This window comes from Sander lucioperca, chromosome 7 (genome assembly GCF_008315115.2).
Source record: "Sander lucioperca isolate FBNREF2018 chromosome 7, SLUC_FBN_1.2, whole genome shotgun sequence".
Taxonomy (NCBI): Eukaryota; Metazoa; Chordata; class Actinopteri; order Perciformes; family Percidae; genus Sander; species Sander lucioperca.
The window spans coordinates 4,930,921-4,950,548 of record NC_050179.1 but is presented as its reverse complement, the minus strand read 5'-3'; the positions used below and the strand labels follow the sequence as shown (position 1 = coordinate 4,950,548).

General features: G+C 40.9%; 2 protein-coding genes and 1 long non-coding RNA gene across 6 annotated transcripts; 2 read left to right on the top strand and 1 right to left on the bottom strand.

Annotated features, from left to right (window-relative positions):
• The first annotated feature begins 91 nt into the window (after window positions 1-91).
• Window positions 92-10,230, top strand: accs (1-aminocyclopropane-1-carboxylate synthase homolog (Arabidopsis)(non-functional)). Of its 3 annotated transcripts, none has more exons than XM_031282551.2 (16): window positions 92-228; window positions 704-1,693; window positions 1,792-2,555; window positions 2,657-2,716; window positions 2,804-2,874; window positions 3,005-3,074; window positions 4,693-4,759; window positions 6,631-6,728; window positions 6,927-7,004; window positions 7,215-7,315; window positions 7,775-7,864; window positions 7,972-8,017; window positions 8,157-8,298; window positions 8,570-8,712; window positions 8,868-9,021; window positions 9,313-9,719. In XM_031282551.2, the coding sequence occupies exons 2-16, from the start codon at window positions 1,054-1,056 to the stop codon at window positions 9,717-9,719; spliced, it is 2,931 nt and encodes a 976-aa protein (XP_031138411.1). In that variant the 5' UTR covers window positions 92-228; window positions 704-1,053. The 3 variants fall into 3 exon arrangements, with proteins under 3 accessions (XP_031138411.1, XP_031138410.1, XP_031138409.1); XM_031282550.2 differs by lacking the exon at window positions 92-228 and having other exon boundaries at window positions 262-848; window positions 1,032-1,693; XM_031282549.2 differs by lacking the exon at window positions 92-228 and having other exon boundaries at window positions 262-1,693; window positions 9,313-10,230.
• A 445-nt stretch (window positions 10,231-10,675) lies between these two features.
• Window positions 10,676-15,743, top strand: si:ch211-256a21.4. Of its 2 annotated transcripts, none has more exons than XM_036003583.1 (4): window positions 10,676-11,052; window positions 11,260-11,438; window positions 14,006-14,205; window positions 14,621-15,743. In XM_036003583.1, exons 2-4 carry the CDS (start codon window positions 11,272-11,274, stop codon window positions 14,944-14,946), a joined length of 693 nt encoding a protein of 230 aa, XP_035859476.1. In that variant the 5' UTR covers window positions 10,676-11,052; window positions 11,260-11,271; the 3' UTR covers window positions 14,947-15,743. The 2 variants fall into 2 exon arrangements, with proteins under 2 accessions (XP_035859476.1, XP_031139315.1); XM_031283455.2 differs by having other exon boundaries at window positions 10,688-11,052; window positions 11,260-11,464; window positions 14,014-14,205.
• Window positions 12,910-13,299, bottom strand: LOC116038789. The gene is made up of 2 exons (XR_004102169.2): window positions 13,262-13,299; window positions 12,910-13,002 (listed from the first exon to the last, which is right to left on the bottom strand). It is a non-coding gene; the product is annotated as an uncharacterized LOC116038789 (long non-coding RNA).
• Window positions 15,744-19,628: the final 3,885 nt, after the last annotated feature.

Sequence of the window (19,628 nt, the reverse complement as noted above, 5' to 3'; positions counted from 1 at the left end):
AGGGGCGGGTGACCATTTTATGTAGCCCGAATCAGGAATAAACTTACCCAAGGTCACGTTTATCAACTTTTTATTCGACATTAACAGTTTACCTTCTTAAGCAGGTAGAATACATTAATACGTGGTATAATATTAAATATAAATCCATGATTTATAACAGTAAAAAGTATACTTTTATAGAAGGAAATTATACTTAACGACAAAGCCTCGATTAATGTTTGTCTAACGGTAAGTCAAAGCCTTTTTTGTAAGAATGATGGTTGTTTGGGTTGATTCCAACCGCTGTCATGGTTATTTTATAGTTAAATGGGATTTCTGGCCTACGCTTGTAGCCAAAACACACGTCCTTGTTTTCCAGATAGCTTGTATGCATAGATATATGTACCGCTGTGTGTGACCGCCATCTTCTGGATATCTACTCAACTTACACACATGAATAAAAAGCACACCGTACGGTAGAGGGGGCCATGACACATAGCTCTAACGTTACTCCGTATGGTGTGTCTACCCGTTACAGCCTGGCATAAAACCCAGCTCGCTTTCAGCAGCCCCTCCTTTAGCACGGACCAAAGTTATCCCGGAGTAAGGACAGCACGCATGTGCCGTCAACCCGGATGTAGATATTTTTTGTACGCGTCTATTCCTATTCCCCATCTCGCCAAGATGTGACAAATTTGCTCAAATAATGAATTCTATCTCTTAGCACCGGTTGAACAAAGCTTTGCCAGTCCAAACCAGTTAACCAAATCGGGTTAACCAGCCGTGACAGTGTCTGCCTACGTTGATGTCACATCTGAGTAAAAGCTCCACAACAATCTGTTTCCGAAGAGCTGCACTTTTGATTAACGGTGAGATAAGTGGGTAAAATAACGTGTATCTTAGTATTGTTTAAACATTAACGTTAAGAATGCATGTGTCCACTTTAAAGCTCCATTGTTTGACGTTAGGTGCTCCTGAAGTCAGGATGACAGAGGTACTGTAGGCTAGGCTACCAATGTGTCTTCATATTGCCCCGTCATCTTGCGTTGCAGAACACCTCCTGTAACTTACAGGATGGACTTTCGCGGCAGGAGGCATGAGCGAGGCAGCAACTGGACTGACCCGGAGATAGTGGAGCTGCTCCAGTTGTGGTCCGATGAATCGGTCCAGATTGAATTGGAGAGCTCATTGCGCAACCAGCGTGTATTTGACCGCATAGCCCACATCTTGCGCGAAAAGGGCATTTATCGTACCGGTGACCAGTGCAGGGAGAAGATCAAAAAGATGAAGCTGGAGTACCGCCGCATTAAGGACAATCACAAAATGAGGTCTTGGAAGTTCTATGATGTGATGGACAGGGTGCTCGCGAACCGGCCGGCTATTACCTACTCCTCCTTGGGCGGGGCTGTCATAGCCCAACAGGTGTTTCAGTGCCCAGGTGGGCCTGAGGCATACCTGCAAGGAGTTCCAGCCGGCACCTTTGGTCCTGCCTCCTCAGGTGGGTTTCTGTTTGGTCAGCCTCCAAAACCTGGAGATTCACTGGATATTAAATGTGAAGATGTTGAGGAGAGCCTGCTGAATTCAGGTGTCGCTCCCCCCGAGATGTACTATGGATCTGAAGATGACCAGGAAACTGATGGCCAGTCTCTACCGGGGCCAGACGACTCTCTGGGTCATGGACAGAGCTCAACAAATGCGAGAATCTCACCTTCAGGTTGTCAATCCAAATACTAGAATCATCACTATTACTGTCATTAATGTGAGTTTAGAAAATGATTATTGACAAGTAATTTCTCTTTTTCACATCCCCAGGCTTTAGTGACCTGAACATTGCCGGTTCCGCCACAGCTGTCAGCCAGGCTTTTGGTGGTCCTGGGCCACAGGACACATCAGAGGGGCCCAGTAAGAAGGGTTCGCGTCCCCCAAGCTCTGTGAGACAGAGGAAGCGTCGCCTGGGTGGCAAGACATCATGGAGCTATGGGGGCGCTAGATGCGTTGGCCAAAGAAGCCTGGATAAAGCCTTGGCCAGCTTCCTGAAATGGCAGCAGTCAGCAGAGGAGCGCCTTCTCTCCCTGGAGGAGGCGCGGCTGGAGAGAGAGCTGCAGGCTGAGGAGCGCTGGGAACAGCGGGAGGAGAGGAGGGCGGAACAGGAGCGCCAGCATGAGCTCCGCCTGTTCAGCATGCTCACAGGGGTATTGGTTGCTGTCAGACAGGGCACTCCGACCGCCGCGACAACACCGACCGACCCCTCCGTCTCACCCCTAGCTCATCTGTCAGCATCCCTGATGACCACGGCCGCCCCCTCTGTCTCGTCATCTTTATCTCAGCCACCTTCAGAGGCTCCCACTACACAGGGTGTTTCCACTCAGGAGACAATAGAGTCAACACCGCCTGCATCTGTCAAGGCCTGCAAAATGTCTCAGAGTGTTTTGGCAGCACTGAGAGGTGCAGAAACTCTTGGCCCTAGCGTGTACCTGTCCAACCGTGGTAACAGCATCCGACAAACTCAAGGCATTCTCCAGGAGGGCTATGCCCAATATTTAATGGACAAACACCATGACGCAAAGAACCCTTATGTGAGTCTGTGTCATGAATAAATACAGCTGTCAGACAGCTCTGATGTGGCAAAAAAATGACACCATAACAATTACTCATAAGCTATTTTTCTTACTTCCAGGGCATAATCAACATGGGTACCAGTGAAAACAAACTATGCTATGATGTTCTTGGTAAACGGGTAAGATTAACCGTGCACTCCCATCCTGGTAATCTAAATTGTTCTGCCTGCATTCACAAATACATTTCCTTTTCCTTTCTGCTACAGCTGACCAAGCCTGACATGCCACATTTTGACCCGTCCTTGTTGCAGTATTCAGACTGGAAGGGACACACATTGTAAGAGATTCAAGTGGACCTTTATTTTTGTCTAGATGAGCGGCTCGTAGTAATGTTGTATTTTAACAAGAAGTAAGTAGTAGTTCAAAGTAAACCCCTGTCATAACCTTTCCATCTTGCTCTCTTTCAGCCTGAGAGAGGAGGTTGCAAAGTTCCTGACTCACTACTGCTGTTCTCCAAACCCATTGAAAGCTAACAATGTGAGTAAAGATGATTGATTTTAATGCTAGAAGGGATGTAACACAAGCAATATGAATCGTGTGTGTAAGACAACTACGGTAGTCAGTTGAATATACTACATAATATAGTATTCCATACTAAATATTGTATATGAAGGGAATAACAATATATTCTGCCTTGTATCGTGTTAAAAACCAAGGGAGTTTGTGAAAAGCATATAGTGTAAATAGCAGAGGTGGAAAATGTAACAGTTCTGAGGTGCTTTATCATATTTACATTCTGTAAGACTACACTACTTACATTCTTTCCACAATATATCAGAGGGAAATATTGTACAACAGTTATACTATGACTGTAGATAGTGGGCACTTTTGCATAATAAGATTTTACACCCAGCTCACTGTACAAAAGGTAAATATATTATTCTCTCTAGAGTTTATACTCCGGAACACTATAACATCTACTGTAGTGCCACCTGAACAGCACTACAGTTCTACCTATACATTAATCTATTATTAATAATTTGAAATTCTGAAAGGAACTATTCTTCAGAATGGCTAGTTGCACTATCAACATGGGGTGTGCAAAAAAATCGATTCACATTCGTATCGCGATTCAAGCTCTTCTTCAAAATCGATTCATAGAATTCCAAAAATCGATTCATTCATTCAATAAATTCATTTTTGAACCACGCCACAACAGTATGTCATTTAAAGGTTTAATGGAAATTCAGGAGGTATTGGATGTTGAGGACAGATGAATGGATGTAAAGGGGAGAGTTGAAGGTAGAAGAAGGACGTACTGAAGACCGGGCGGATGGAGACTCAGTGTGGGGGTCTCTGTCTGCTGATTACCCCCCCCCACCCCCACCCCCACCCATACAGTAGAATGAGACGTGGGAGAGGTATGCACCAGATTGAGTAGGAAGGAATGAGGGGAGAAGGGATGTGGATAGGGAGGAGTTAGGAAGGAGAATGGATGAAAGGGAAAGGAAGGGTGGGTAGAGAAATCTGAGACAACCAGAGCGGGATGGGTTGACTAGGTAAGTAAGTATTGACGGGTGATTAGAGGTGTGGTTGAGGCGTGGCCCTGCTCCTGAACCTGATAACTACATTTGATTTGTTCTTGTGTAACTAGTCAATCTGCATTTCTGTGATTTGTGTGAAGAAGGCTCCCTTCCAATGACTGATACAGATGTCCAGCAAATTATGTAATTACTGACAAATATGTCTTTTTTTTATATATATATATATATATATATATATATATATATATATATATATATATATATATATATATATATATATATATATATATATATATATATATAATATATATATATATATATATTATTTTATGCTGCTGCTGAGAAGATGGACTGGATAACAGCCATTAATTCTCAAAAAATATAGCAGTGGATTCAATTCATTTATCTGATTAACTCCGTAATGATTATGAAGATGCTAAATGCTGCAACTGAACTAACACAGCTTTTTTTGTTTGTGGGTAACCAACTTAAATTCAGATGTAATGAATGTCTGTTTTAGAAAGTGGATGAATTAGTAGCATATTTATCAGGCCTCCTTCTGTGCCTTAATTGGGTCTTTCATAACACGGTGGATGTGTGTCTTTGTTCAGGTTGTGGTGATGAATGGCTGTGGTTCCCTCTTCTCGTGTATTGCAGCAGTAATTTGTGACCCTAAAGGTAGGTTTAGAATGCTCTGACACGCACACACAATACAGCCATATCTCTAGTGTATGAATACAAACATGTGCACAGTAACAACAGGATTTTTTTCTGCCTGTTTTTTATTAAAAATGATCATTGAATAAAATATAACCGAATGGGGAAGTTGTAGCATAATCATTTAAACGTTACACTTTTTTATTTATTTGATGTAGGCAGCTGCATAAATTGCTTCTTTAGTGCTACTACAAGCAAGGCCTCATTTTAGGCAAAGAAATATATTTGTTTAGCTCAAGAAGTGCTTTGAAAATCACAAGCCTGAAAAGCAGCCCATGTTGGTCTTTTCTCAGAGCTGATCTCACTTGGTATCACAAGATATGATAGATCAATCCTGACAGCAGACCTGAATATTCTTATTAATAAAAAGAACGCCTCCAAAGCTATGGAGCGTGTGAATTTACTGGACAGCTTTGAACTTACCCAGCATGTAATAAAGCCACCCATCAGCCTGGTAAACATTCAAGACTTAGTAATAACAACAGGGTTAAACATGGACAATTTCTCAGTATCTGAGTATCTCAGTTTTTTGATGCCAACCTAATCATAACAAAGACTAAAAGGGTATTTTTGTTTTGAAAGAGATTCCTAAATGTGAAGGCTGAAGCAAAGTTCTCTTATGTTATGAAATAATTTGAGTCATACAGCCATGACTGCTCTTTTAAATGCCATTATTGAAAGTTTCAATAACACCTTGTCATCTGCTTTAAATACTGTTGCTCCACTGAAGGTTAAAAATAGGTAGACTGACAGAATCTCCCCATGGTTAAATAATACCACTGTTGATGAAGTTAAGAGAATCTGTTGAGCAGCTGAAAGAAAGTGGAGGAAAACTAAGCTCACAGTTCACTATAATATATACAAAGAAGCCATGACTGCTTATAACAATGCAATACCTCTGGCAAGAAAGGATTACTTATACAATATTATTACAGAGAATGTTGGAAACTCTAGAATATTATTATACCACTATTGACCAGCTACTCAACACTGCCCCACCTTCTCAGCATCAAATTGTGAAGAACTTGCATTATTCTTCAAAAACGGAATAACTTCAACAAAATCCTGTTTAAAAAAAAAAAGATGTAACAGTGGGAAAAGTTACCTGTATTACATTAATTGAGCTTTGCAAGGCTGTCACTGAGTGTAACTCCTCCACCTCCCCAATGACCCTGTACCTACAGCATTTCTTAAAGGAACACGTTGGCTTATTGGGACTTTATCTTATTCACCGTATCCCCCAGAGTTAGATATGTCCATACATACCCTTCTCATCTTCACCTTCTGAGAATATAGTTCCCAGTTTGTATACGGTTAGAAGATGGCTGTGTCTCATGTGACCTTGTTATTTGTACATGCTGTGACTATACAAATCACAACATGTAAACAGGAACATGTTGGCGTTATTTTGTCACTTATTGGGAGCAGTAGGCTAGTTGGAGCCGGTTACCTCCAGGATCTGTGCTAAGCGAGGCTAGCGGTGGGTGCGTTAGACAGAGTTACGACACGCACGGAGATGAGAAGGGTATGTATGGACTTATCTAACTCTGGGGGATACGGTGAATAAGATAAAGTCCCAATAAGTCGGCGTGTTTGACAGTGTTTCGAGTCATGTCCTAAAGATTATAAATACATATCTTCAAACAGGCATCTTCCCAGATCCCTTCAAAACAGCTGTTGTAAAACTCTTACTAAGGAAATTCAGCATAGATGGTAATGCACTGACCAGCCATAAGATACCTCAAAAGTAGTAAAACCTAAATAGTAGCTTATATGGGTTAGCTTGCTGTATGTGTCAAATTCATATGGTCATTGTGTATTTCATGTTGTAGATGCCATTCTCATTCCGACTCCTTTCTACGGCGTTATCACTGAGGATCTACAATTGTATAGTGATGTCAAACTCTTTCATGTTCCTCTTGACTGTGAGGTAGGAATACAGAGCCTGATTGACTTGCAGAGCTTATGTGCTTGTGTGTACTTGTTGTGCCTTGCTGATCGTATACATTCAATATAATATATATTTACATGGACATTGCATTCACCTTTTAAATGCATCATGTGATCTCACGCAGCATTGTCAGTTGTCCAATTTGAATGTTGTTGTTTCGTCACTTTTTATTTTAAGGCTGATGGCAAAGACAGTCGACCCTTCCACCTTACTGAAGGCAAACTAGAAGAAGGTCTGAAAAGGGCTAAGCAAGAGGTAATTCATGAATGCATTTATTCTTAAGCACTTGACCTTAATGAATATTTTAAGGAAGACCGAACCACTCCAAAAAGCCTTGGATAAAGTTCTTAGTTTAGATAAACGTCTTGGATGCTCTCTTTTTCTCAGTGATTGGTTTTTCAGCTTTATTTCTAAAGACGGTGAAGACACATTTTTAGTTATTTAGAAACTGGCCATCTCTTTTAGGGTTTGATCATCCGAGCTGTTATACTGATGAACCCCCACAACCCTCTGGCTGAGATCTACACCGCGGATGAGATGATTGCCTTCTTGGAGTTTGCCAAAAGGTATGTTTGCCCCCCTATTATCTCACTGTAATCCTCCCAGCAGTCCTGTGGCTCCTTTAAGCACGTTGCCAAAGCACTGCATACAGTTCCTAGTGTGATCTCTTTTATTTTACGGCCCGAGAGCTCTGTCCCGTGTGTGGAATATCAAGCACTCTTGATTAAGTTTTATCACCTCTCTTAACCATTAGCATATTGTCAAGTGCAGCCATGTGCCAAGGAGTCTCCTGCATCATCTATTGTTTTCTAAATGATCTTGCCAGAGTTAACTCCCTCCACAGAGGTGTTGTAACCATAAACCACAGAGCTTTTACACTGATGTACGGCGTTGAAGTGACCATTTTACATTTATGTTGCATTTCCTTTGTCATTAACAATCATTGACAATATAAAACCATGTTTTATTAATGCCTCACTGTATATGTTTATATTCTCTTTCTCTCCACGATTTCCTGCTTTTAGAAATGAGCTCCACTGTATCGTTGATGAAGTGTACATGCTGACGGTCTTTGATGAATCTGTCTCCTTTAACAGTGTCCTCGGTATAGACAGGTACTGCATGAACCTAGCCTCTGCTTGATTACTCTATTAGACCTTTAATCGTAACAACTGAGGCTGAAGACAGCATCTTAGCTGCTAACGATGTGGTCTTTTTTCAGTTTGCCTGACCCACAGAGGACACATGTAATGTGGGGGATGAGCAAGGTATGTACTGTATGTATGAGAGTGTGAAGACAGGAGACTTCTTACATCACCGCTCACAGAACAGTGAAATCTCAGCTTTTCCTGTGTGGGCGTTTGCTTTCACCGTTCTTCGTTATTTACTTCCTCTTATCGTTTCCAGGACTTTGCAATGGCAGGAATCAGAATAGGCACTCTGTATACCGAGAACAGAGACCTTGTGGAGGCATTGGCCCAGCTCGGCGCATTCCACGGTGTTTCGGGAAACAGCCAGCACCAGGTAGCACAACTGCTTCAGGACAGAGGTACGGATCCAAGCTTCACATGTGCGTTTGCAAACATAATGTATTGAGAAAACAATCCTCACATCAACCCCCTTTTGGTAAAGACCAGTCAAGAGTAAATGCATACATTCAAATTATTTTGGATGTAAGCTTTTCAGCAATTCAAACATTTGGCTTTGCAGCAGTTTCCCTGTTACTGAGAGATATCGTCCCTTTTTTTGCCTTCCTCTGATATGACTTGTAACATTTAATTTACACTTACCTATTGTCACTTCACACTCTCGTGTTCCAGAGTGGATCAGCAAGGAATTTTTGCCTGAGAACAGGCGCAGACTGAAAGCTGCTCACAGTTACCTGACCGGAGAGCTGCAGAGTATGGGCATCCCCTACCTGGACAGACATGCTGCACTGTATGTCTGGGCGGACCTCAGAAAGGTACCAAGATCAAAGTCACGCTAAGATGTTGGGGCTAATATTTCCGTTCTCACTCTCACTAATTTCAAATGCAAAATAACCACACGTGGTTATGTCTGGAAAAGATTGTGTTCCTGTGGGCTTAATGTGTCACTTCCGTCTCTGCGTTTTGGTAGTTTCTCCGAGAGCCGTCGTTTGAGGAGGAGTTGTCTCTGTGGAAGGGGTTCCTCAGACACAAGGTGGTGGTGAGCTGCGGTCAGGCCTTCTGCTGCTCCACGCCCGGCTGGTTCCGCATTGTCTTCGCAGACCAACAGCACCACCTTCAGCTCGGTCAGTCTCTAGTGTAATATGCCCACTCAATTGTTCAGCTACTCCCTGTCTTATATTATATATGGTGACAAGTTGATATCTATTTTTCAAGTTTTTAAATAGTGAGTTATGTTTTTTTCCCCTCTAATTCCCATTTTCTGCCTTAAACTAGACATTGATTAGACCATATCTATTATTTCATTTGTTCAGTCAATGGTTAGTTTTATTCCATCTCCTGCTTTGTGTCTTAAGCTAGGTAATGATTGGATAATAGTTACTGACTTGTTCAGTTAATGTTTTGTGTTATTTCAGGCCTGAAGCGGATTAGGGAGGCCTTGAAAGAAATTGAAGGAAGCCCCGATTCGCACGCCATCAGAGAAGCCAGTGATGAGAGCGAAAAATCTGAGAAAGAGGACAGTGACGATTCAGACAATGCTGTGGTTGTCAATTCAACATCATCACCCGAGAGTAAGTCATCCGACCAGCTGATGGAGAAGGATTGCCCTGTTCCTGACACTGGCCCGCTGGACACTGGAGACTTAGTGTTGCTGGACTGCCAAGCATCGAAGCCTGACAGTCTGGGTTCTCTGATTGGCACGCTCAGGCACCAGATCCACTCCTCCGATTGGCTGGAGAAAAACACTCCAGAGCTGTCTGCTGGGGAGGACCCACAGATTCTTGATGTATTCAAGGCCCTGCTGCAAAGAGCCAGAAAGTAAGCTTAGGATAAAGGGGCCCACATTGTAGCTGCCACATGTCAAGAGGCAGTACATCAGCATCCTTCTTAGTCTCTGGGTTTATGGTTCAAAGCTTGACACAAATACCTGACACAAGGTCAAATCTGATGCCTATTTTTGAGTAACCAGGGAATATTTGCTGTGAGAAAGCTAAAGAGGAGAGAAGAAGAAAAGTAAAACAGGCAAGGCCATGATGGAAGGACAGGAGCACTTTTCTTTCTGCATCTCTAGGCCTTATTTTCAATCTGCTAAGGGAGATGGCCTTGTTTTTTTTTTATTTGTTATCCAGACTGAAAATATGTATGTTTATTTACTGCAACTCTAAGTGAATGCCAAATATAATCAACCAAAAGTCACGTTCTTTTCTTCTCTTAAATATTCTAATCTGAATTGTACATCTTTATTATTTGCTCATATGCACTTTATTGTATCAGAATGTATTGCACTTTCTGTAAAGTTAATGATCTGTAAATAAATGAATTCATTTATTCTTTATTTGACTATAATCTTTCATTTAGAGTGAGATCTGAATGGGCCAGTGATAAATATCTTGACTTTCAAATGTTTATGTTTTTATTTTAAGAGATCTACTATATTCTTTTGTACGAAACACGCTCTGAAGCCATTTTATTTTTTAATATTTCCTTCTGGGTGGGCTGTGGGGCCGTTCCGTTGCTACGATGGGAGGCGAAGGGGGGTGGTATGACGAAGAGGAGAGATATCTGAGTTTCAAGACGTAATCAACCACATCACATGTGCCCCTGCTGTGAGAAACCGAGAGTGGGTTTTCCTTAAATGTGTTGTCATGCATAATCGCCTGTTGACACCCCCCCACACATTTCTGCGTTTGACATAAACATGTACGTGGGGTTTATTGCTGTTACAGAGTATATCTCAAATATTAAGGGATTCTACATGTTTCTAAACTTCCTTTTAATGTCCAGTTATTCTTTATTTCCTTGCTGCTTTATGTTAGCGACACAAACTTCTGCTTCCTCAAATACTGAATGGCCATTGTTGGTGCTTTCACTTTCTCTACAGTGAGAGTTGGTGGGCCACAGTGGAGAATTCACAGGGAAATTTAGCATGGTGGACTGGGGGAGTTTCCATTGCAGCGGAGGTGGAGTAACACAAGGGTTTGACTTGCGAGTGAGGGCTTGTGGTCCTGAGCAGTACAAGCAGTGTGTTCAAAGCGCTTGTACAGTAGTGTTTGTACAGCAGTAACCATAAGTCGTTTCTGTAGTATACTCTTTGTTTTACCTGTACACAGACTAATTTCACAGCTTTGTTCCTTTTTTGTTCTACAACAACAAAGGTAAGACAGTACTTTGATTACAATTCCACATTCTTAAGCTGATGTACTGTATATGAACTAAATGATGAGGTTAGTTCGAAGAGATTTTCCTACTGTTACCCAACTTTATTACACTAATTACACATCATTTTTCTTCCTGTCTCTTCTGTTTTCCCTGCCTTCTGTTTTTTCTCTCTCTTTCTTTCTCTTTCTCTCTCTCTCTCTCAGTGGTGTAGAAATATGAAGTTGCTGGAGCTGGCGGACTCTGGCAGTCGCTTCAGGTTTTCTCAGTCTTGTGTGGGGTTGGCGGGTAGCCTGTGTGTGTGCTATGCAGTCTGGACACCATTCTGGCTGAAGGAGAGGGGACTCTGGGCAGAGTGGAATAACACTAAAAGTGACCTGACAAATCCTACAGATGGCATTGTCTTCAACGGTGAGCAACAAGCCACATTTACATAACTGACATTTTCCTGCAGTCAACAAATCAAAGTTGTCATCTGTCTGAAGCTGTCACTTACCCGTTAAGGTTAAAGGTGTGACTGTCGTACAGTATAACGTGGAATAACATGTATTTCATTCATATTGAATGAGGCATAAACATGTCTTTGCTGTGCTGTGTTAATAAGGTACTGATTTTGCTAAAATATCCCACCACTGAATCTCTAGAGGGGATCAACATCAGGAGGAGCATTTGAAAAAACACTGCGTTGCACGGCAGCTTCTCAGCAGTAGTAAACAAGTTTGAGCTCGCTCCTGTACCAGAGAAGTGCATTCTTTGCATCTGCTGTTTTCACATTTGGCTGGAGGCAAATGAGCTGAAATTTTGGTCAGCTGGTCTTTGTCAGCTACATCTTGTTTATTTTTTTGTCAAAGAAATTAGGTCCCCTGTCAGTTTGTTCACTACACACCTCACTATGTGTAGGCACAGGTATGCTGCCAGCTAATCCACTTCCCAAAAAGGCTGAAGACCGCTGCAAGTTTTTATTGGAAGCTATTGTCACACTATAAAAACCTTATTTAATAACAGATTTAATGATAGTGATTATAAAAGAAATAAAAATAAGGAATAATAAAATTATTAAGATTTATTTTTTTAGATATTCAATTATTAAAAAAATGAACCAAGAAAAAAAACACCCAACTGAATCAAACTGCTGGTAATTATTCACAAAAAGAAATTGTTCCATCTGTCAGTTTGTTGTATTCCAATGTGTCATTTTAATTGTGCAAACACACTTTCAGAATAAATGTAATGTAGTGTGAGCTAAATATACATGAAAACTACCTAAAAGTCCATGAACTTTTGATTTGACGTTTTTGGTTTCAGTTGTAGGCAGGGACATGTGATCATTATCATTTCAGGGAATGTGTCATGGCCTCAACATGTTTCACTTCATCATGCTGCCTACAGTATTTCTAGCAGAGACTAGGCCTGAACGATTCATCGTTTTCAAATCGAATTAGCGATTTGAAAGAATGCGATCAGCTAATCGTGAAGACCGCGATTAATCAAATGTGAAATATTTGGTCTAATTTAAAAAAAATGTATTCCTCTTTTCATAATTATATTTACTGTTTTTTTTATAAGATAAATGCTGGAATAATGTTACATATCACAGATTGTCAACAGAAACGTCCTATTTTCAGTGGATTTTTTATTTATTTTGTATTACTTTATTGAAAATGATCGTAGAAGGTGCAACATGTAGCTAAAACAAAATCGCAGATTGACTCGTAATCACAAAAACAAAACAATACATAGGATTGTCAACCTATTAATTCTACAAGGGAAATTTCATATCCATAAAGAGAAATTTTCTTAATCTCGGCCAGCTTTTACTCACTTCAGAATTGAATTTCGAATTGTTTTTGAGTCTATCCAAATTATTAATAATAAAATTATTTATATAGCTGATGTACTGCAAGATTTTTTCAAGGAAATGTGATTATATAGCCTACATTCAATTTCACCTTTTCTTTGTGAAATTAGATATAGGAGAGATATGAGTTTCAAGACGCCATCAACCACATCACATGTGCCCCTGCTGTGAGAAACCGAGAGTGGGTTTTCCTTAAATGTGTTGTCATGCATAATCGCCTGTTGACACCCCCCCACACATTTCTGCATTTGACATAAACACGTCTGTGGGGTTTATTGCTGTTACAGAGTATATCTCAAATATTAAGGGATTCTACATGTTAACCCTAACCCTAACCCATTCAATTTCACCTTTTCTTTGTATTGTATTGTCTGTATTTTGTTTTTGTTTTTTTTGTTTTTTTACTTTTTTTTCTATTTATGTATTGAAGTGCCTTTCTTCTTGAGTTTTATTTTTTTTATCATTAAGTAAGGTTGTAATCTTCTTTGGATGGGAATGAATATCTTTTTGTTATGTTTTTGTAAGTACGATGCCGAATTGTTCAAACACTGTATAACATACACTAGTACTACAAAAGTTTGGGGTCACTTAGACATTTCCATTCCACTCCATTATAGACAGAATACCAGCTGATCTGAGTGGGTGGCTGATCTTTAATGCAATATCTACATAGCCCATTATCAGCAACCATTCATCCAATGTTCCAAAGGCACATTCTGTTTACTAATCTGATATCATTTTAAAAGGCTAACTGATAAAAACATTGGAGAACCCTTTTGAAAACTGCTGCCCTGGTTAAAAAAAACAATGCAACTGATCTCAGCTGGTATTCTGTCTGTAATGGAGTGGAATGGAAATTTCTAAGTGAACCCAAACTTTTTGACCGGTAGTGTATTTGTAAAAGTTTGCAACAAAAAAAAAAAGAGAAAAAAGATTGAATCGTAATCGCAATATCTGGCAGAAAAATCGCAATTCGATTTTTTCCCTCAAATCGCTCAACCCTAGTAGAAAGTAATGTAACTGTGGCAAATTCAAGTTAATATCAATCAGTCCAGTTTACCGTTCCCACTTTGAACTGTGTGCATGGTGTTGTGTCTTCCAGTCGTGGAAGCAGAGAGAGTCTTTGGAGTCGTTTCCTTCCTCATGGCTGTGAGCACTGGTGCTTTGTGTCTGGTGTTTGCCCTCTGCTGGACATCTCGGACGGTGCGCTCCTACTCAAACACTCGCTCTCTCCTCATGGCAGGACAGGCCCTCTACCCATCCACACTGCTGCTGCTCACTATGGCCTCTACAGGTAACACCACTACACTGCTCACAACACTTATGTAAACCACACAGCATGTTTTTGTGTTTCACTTCATTAATAATTAGACTGGTGTTGTTTTGGGAGGTTTAAAATAATATATACCATCCAAGTAAAGTAGTAAAAATGGCCCCATTTCTAATTAACCTCCAAATAGCCTTTTGGTTTGTGTAGTTCATGTCAAACCCACACTTCCAGAAATTCTTTTATGTACTAGTCATTTACATACCCTGCACGGCAGCGGTTTTTAAAGAGACGTTTTTTTACTTTCCTTGGAATTGCAGTTCATTATCATACAAACTCTTTTCTAAAGCTCCAGGCACGTAATAATTGACCTTAATGACTTTTTTCTTTTCCTCGCAATAATACTTGATTCGACCCGTTTTTTTTCTTCTTCTGTCTACAGGTTTTTTCTTCCTCCTCAGCTGGTCTCTTTTCACCCATCAGCACCGAGAAGAAATCCGTCAAGACTTCTCCAGCCTCGGCTCCTCCTATTGGCTAGGAGCTCTAGGTTGGATCCTGCTGTTGGTCGTGGAGATGATAGTCTTTATAGCTGAGCAAGCTGTTGTGCCTGACATCCTGCCAGACTTAGAGACGGCTGTGGAGTCATGGCGGATTTCCTCTCAACTTAAGGCCGCTAAACGCTCTTTCAGTGATAGTTATTACCCTGGTAACAGGAAAAGCAACATGGCTCCCAAGAGCCTTAAGTGGATTTCAGAAATAGGGACATGACAGAGGAAATGGATTTGAATGTGTAAGTCACACATTAAAGCACACAGACTGAATGAGAAACTAGCAATTTCTAGTTGCTTTATAGATCTATACAACCAGACTGAATATTGATTAACTGTGTTGGGAGCAAAGTGTTTGCCAGAGGAATTAAAGTCTGAGTCCTGGAAGTCAGTGGGACTAAAGGCTCGGAAATGAAATAAAAACACACTAAAGATCAACAATACTGGCTGGGAAACTGGGCACCAAATGTAAGACGAGAACTGTTCTCTGACAAAGTGCACGTGTAGGCAGGTGTTTGAAAAGTTTTGAATTTCATTAGTCTTTGTCCAGGTTTGCCCCTGGGCCAGGAACAGATCCCGTTGTGGAGGGTTTTCAGTTGAATTTATGTAAACAAGACACTCACTAAACATTCAACTAGTAACTTTAACTGAAAGTTTCAGTAGGAGCTGCAAAGTACTGTAGTTGCCGAAAGTTAAAATAGCGCCATCTTGTCATGCACATCTGACACTTTGGTCAGTCCTCAACCAACAAAAGCAAAATAGGTTATATTTAAATGATGTCAAATACACATTGTGTTTCTTTGTATTTTTCCTATAAAATGTTTCCTGTTTGCTGATGATGAGTAATACACAGCACACACATCTGTGGTCATACCCTATTTCAATGGTCCCTTATTTTTTATTACTAATTAGTTGTTATATGGTGTGATAAATAGTATGGTCAACAAGGCTTAGTTTGACTATGCTTTGATTTGATGTCCACACCTTTCCACAGCTAAATAAAAGGTTTGAAAAGTTGATTACGTGTGGTTGGTGTGTGTTTGGGTTTGTGTGTCAAAAATGTGAAAGATATATGTGGATGAGTGGAATGTGGATAAATGGTATATGTGGATGAGTGGAAGCATGGAGAGTGTATGGTTGGGGAGGTGTGTATGTAAAAGTATGAGTGAGCATGCATGAGTGTAGTTTAAGATCCTGTGGAGTAGAGGAATACTGTTACTACTAGGAGTTGTATTCTGATTGGAGTATGAAATTACACAGTACGCTGGTATATGTATAACTTATTCATGGAAATAATAAAAAATAATTATAAAAAAAAAAAACGTTTATTGTCTGTTTTAAAGTATGATCTGAGAGTGGTAGGAACATATGGCTGAACATGAGGGTTAACTGCTTGGACAGTTGTCCTACCGTACATCAGCCCACCAGGAGTTGCATGTGTAGTGAAGCAGAGTTTTTGCCAGCCAGTCCTACATCTGTCTCCTTTGTTGAAACACTTACCTCATACATTTCCAGCATACAGTTCCTAGCTCTGCGGATCATTTGGACCACCCGACAACAGACTGCATCCAAAGTCGTTATTTACTTTTCTCTCACGCATTCCCAGGGGGGAGAGGAAGCACTCCCATGCTGGACTGCCTATGTTTATGTTCTCAACCTGCCAAAGTGGGGGAGAATGAAGTGTCTCTGGCTCTGTTAATTGGGCGTTAATCAGGTGTTGCTCTAATTAAAAGGCAGTTCCGCCCTGTTGGGCCCTGGTAATGAGTTTGTTATTAAATCCACAGAGGATTTTTGTCTCTTTTTCAATTTACCAACAGGCTAGTGCTTAATTGCTGTGTAAATGAGGTAAACGTCCTTGAAGGTCGTCTTGCATCAGCACGCGATCCATGAACAGAACTGTTCTAAAGAGCTTCCCCACCCAAACTTCAAATCCATTCAATTCATTGTGTCCACCTGTGCTTCTCAGCAGTGACTGTTATTTTAGTAAAACAATTCAACCCTCATTTGCTAAATCGGGAGGGCAGGTGCATCCCTTTCTTTTAAAATTGATTTCCTTTTCATCTAAAGTTGTCTTTATTCCCCCCTGTTGAGTGCTGTCTGGGCCATTGAATGCAAAGTCTTTTATGGCTGCCGGTGTCTCATAAACAAACCCACCACTTTTCACCTTCCATCACCACAAACGCTGCTCTTTCACCTTCCCGAGAATAACAGACCAAAGGTTGAGAATGCCTTCGGAGAAAGATAGGCCGAATCAATGTGGAGATAGAAAGAAAGAGATAGTCCGACGTTTAGGCACAAAGGATGAAATGACAGATGAATGGTAGAAGATGTTACGCACAGATAGACAGGTGGCCTGATAGACACAGAGAGATTGTGGCTACTGATTGTTGAAGGGCATTTGCTACAAAGACATCAATCAGAAGATTGAGCAGGCCGCCAGCGTTTCCTACCCGTGGCCGGCAGAATGTGTACAACACAACCTGGGATAAACCACTGCTCTTCATATCAATTAGAGACCAATTATACAGCCGTGTCCTACTAATTATGCTGCACTGCCCCTACCCCATCCCCCTAGTATAAACTGTGTGTTTCTCTTTGCTCCTGTGTGTTTGTGGTTGTGTTCTTTGAGATAAATAAATAAACCTGCTGGTTGCCTGGGCGAAGCATCCTTTATCAGGCTTCTAGTGCTGTAAGTTTGTATTTTAGAGGTGAAGAAAGCAAGCTGTTGTTTTCAGCTGTACCTTTTGGTGGTGCTGGTGTAACATTGATTGCTTTGCCTCTTTCAAAAAATTCTGGTGGAATGTGGGAGACACTGTTCCCATATGATGAGTAATGAAATCACACAAAAAACCTGTGCACGTATGTGTGTGTGTGTGTGTGTGTGTGTGTGTGTGTGTGTGTGTGTGTTTGATTGTTAGCTGCGAGGTAGACAAAGTGTGATTAATATTCTCAAGCATATTTCAGAGGATTTTGAGCCAGAATGCGCTGGACTACATAATAAGTCAAGTTTTATTTGGCTCGATCTTGGAGCATGATGAATTATGAAATAAAGCGAGAACTCCATGCTTTTTGCAGTTTTATCTCTCCATGGTTTACATAATTCAGTCAAAACATTTGTAACTTTCCTGACAGGTTAATGCTGTTGGGTTCAAAGTCAAGACGCTGAGGAAATACGCTGAAAGACTAGACAGCAGGGGAGAAGTAGACATAAAGATGAGAGAAGGAGAGAACAAAGGGAGAGCGATGTCACAAAGCAGTTTCGCGCTGACCCTGAATTCTGTTTTTGTGCTGTGAGATTTTGATTAACTTTGTACCTTTCGCTCACCATAGATCCAGCCCTGAATGTTCTGATGTAGTCAACATCTGAGTTTGACCACTGCAGTATTGTGGCCTCCACTGCATTGTCATTAGTATAAGTGGACACTCTTTGAAAATGGAAAAGTCAGGAAATTTGATATCTGCAGTTCTACAATCTCAGAAAAAGCAGACAGAGGGAGGGAGACACAGAGAGGCTGTCGGGAGAGTACACCTTGTGTCCTTCAGTCGTCTTTCTTGCAGGGACCCGGTTTATCTCGCCTGTAGAATCGGCAATGAGCCATTGCTCTTTGTGACCGACATCCCACCCAGACCACCCGGCTGATTACATTTGTTCAGCAAAACTGAGTGCGACGAAGACAGATAGAAAGAGGAGAGGCAGAGCTTGCTTCGGGGGAAAAAGAGTTTCTTGATTATCCTGCACCTACATTCATCCATTTGATTTGAGAGTGCATGTGTTCTTGTATAGTGGAACTCTCTCTGCTGTCTCTTTGAGTTCGAATCCCTGTGTATGTACCATATCTGCCCGCCAGTACCGTTGTTCGTAAGTGGTGTCGTCTCGGACATCTCAGTCCAGACAATGATGCTGTAGTCCCATTCTCGTCACTCTATTCATCCCCGGCCAACTGTAGCCGCTCCCTTCTCTTATCTCTGTATGACCAAGGAAATTAAATTACAAATATAATCACTTGGCGCCAGTTTCTTTAGCAGTGTGCCTCTGCTTTGCATATAGAGTGTGCTTGCTATGGGGACACGTTGTGTGAAGTTACTTATTGGCCTATTTCCGATAATGAGCTCTGTTCTACTAGTGGAGTCACACACACCTTTTCACAATGACAGTAAATGGCACGAGGAAGTGAAGCGAGAGCAGGCTGAGGAAAAAAAAGAGTATAAAAGACAGACATGAAGACATGGTTGCAGCCACCTTGGTAAGTGAGTTAAAATGAGTAGACAAATACGTATGCATTATCAAGGCTTTTTTTTCATAGCATGTACACTACTTTTTAGGAACGCTAACGATGCTGCTCTTTGGAAATGTTCGCCTGTCAGCTGGTCGGTCCACCACTTTGGTCCAGACTGAATTATCTCAACTACTGAAAAGATAGATTTGTACCAACATTCATGCTCCGCACAATCCTAACTACTTTAGTGATTCCCCTGACTTTTCATCAATATCGTCATCAGGTCAAAGTTCACTCCTGTGAAAAATCTCGATATACTGGTTAGATTGGTATCACATTTTGAACAAATTATGCATAGACATCTATGGTTCCATCCCATTATTGGATGGATTGCTGTGAAATTTGATCCAGACATGTATGTCTAAATAAATATAAATAAATATCTTTGCTGATCTGGTGACTTTTCAGCACCACCATCATTTGCAGAATTTTGGTTGGTGACTAAATACCTGAAAAACTAATAACTAAATATCCTCAGCTGTACTTTGTGTTTAGTGCTAATTAGCAAATGTTAGCATGATAACACACAAAACTAAGACTGTGAACATGGTAAAAAAAATAATGCTAAACATCAGCTATGCTTAAAGTGATGGTTCGGAGTAATTTCACCCTAGGGTTCTTTGCA

Coding starts and splice junctions, on each gene's coding strand:
- si:ch211-256a21.4 (XM_031283455.2), top strand. CDS start 11,272: ATGAAGTTGCTGGAGCTGGCGGACTCTGGCAGTCGCTTCAGGTTTTCT. Junction 11,465..14,013: donor AGATGGCATTGTCTTCAACG/GTGAGCAACAAG, acceptor TGTGTCTTCCAG/TCGTGGAAGCAGAGAGAGTC. Junction 14,206..14,620: donor GCTCACTATGGCCTCTACAG/GTAACACCACTA, acceptor TTCTGTCTACAG/GTTTTTTCTTCCTCCTCAGC.
- accs (XM_031282549.2), top strand. CDS start 1,054: ATGGACTTTCGCGGCAGGAGGCATGAGCGAGGCAGCAACTGGACTGAC. Junction 2,717..2,803: donor ATGATGTTCTTGGTAAACGG/GTAAGATTAACC, acceptor TTTCTGCTACAG/CTGACCAAGCCTGACATGCC. Junction 7,005..7,214: donor TGAAAAGGGCTAAGCAAGAG/GTAATTCATGAA, acceptor CATCTCTTTTAG/GGTTTGATCATCCGAGCTGT.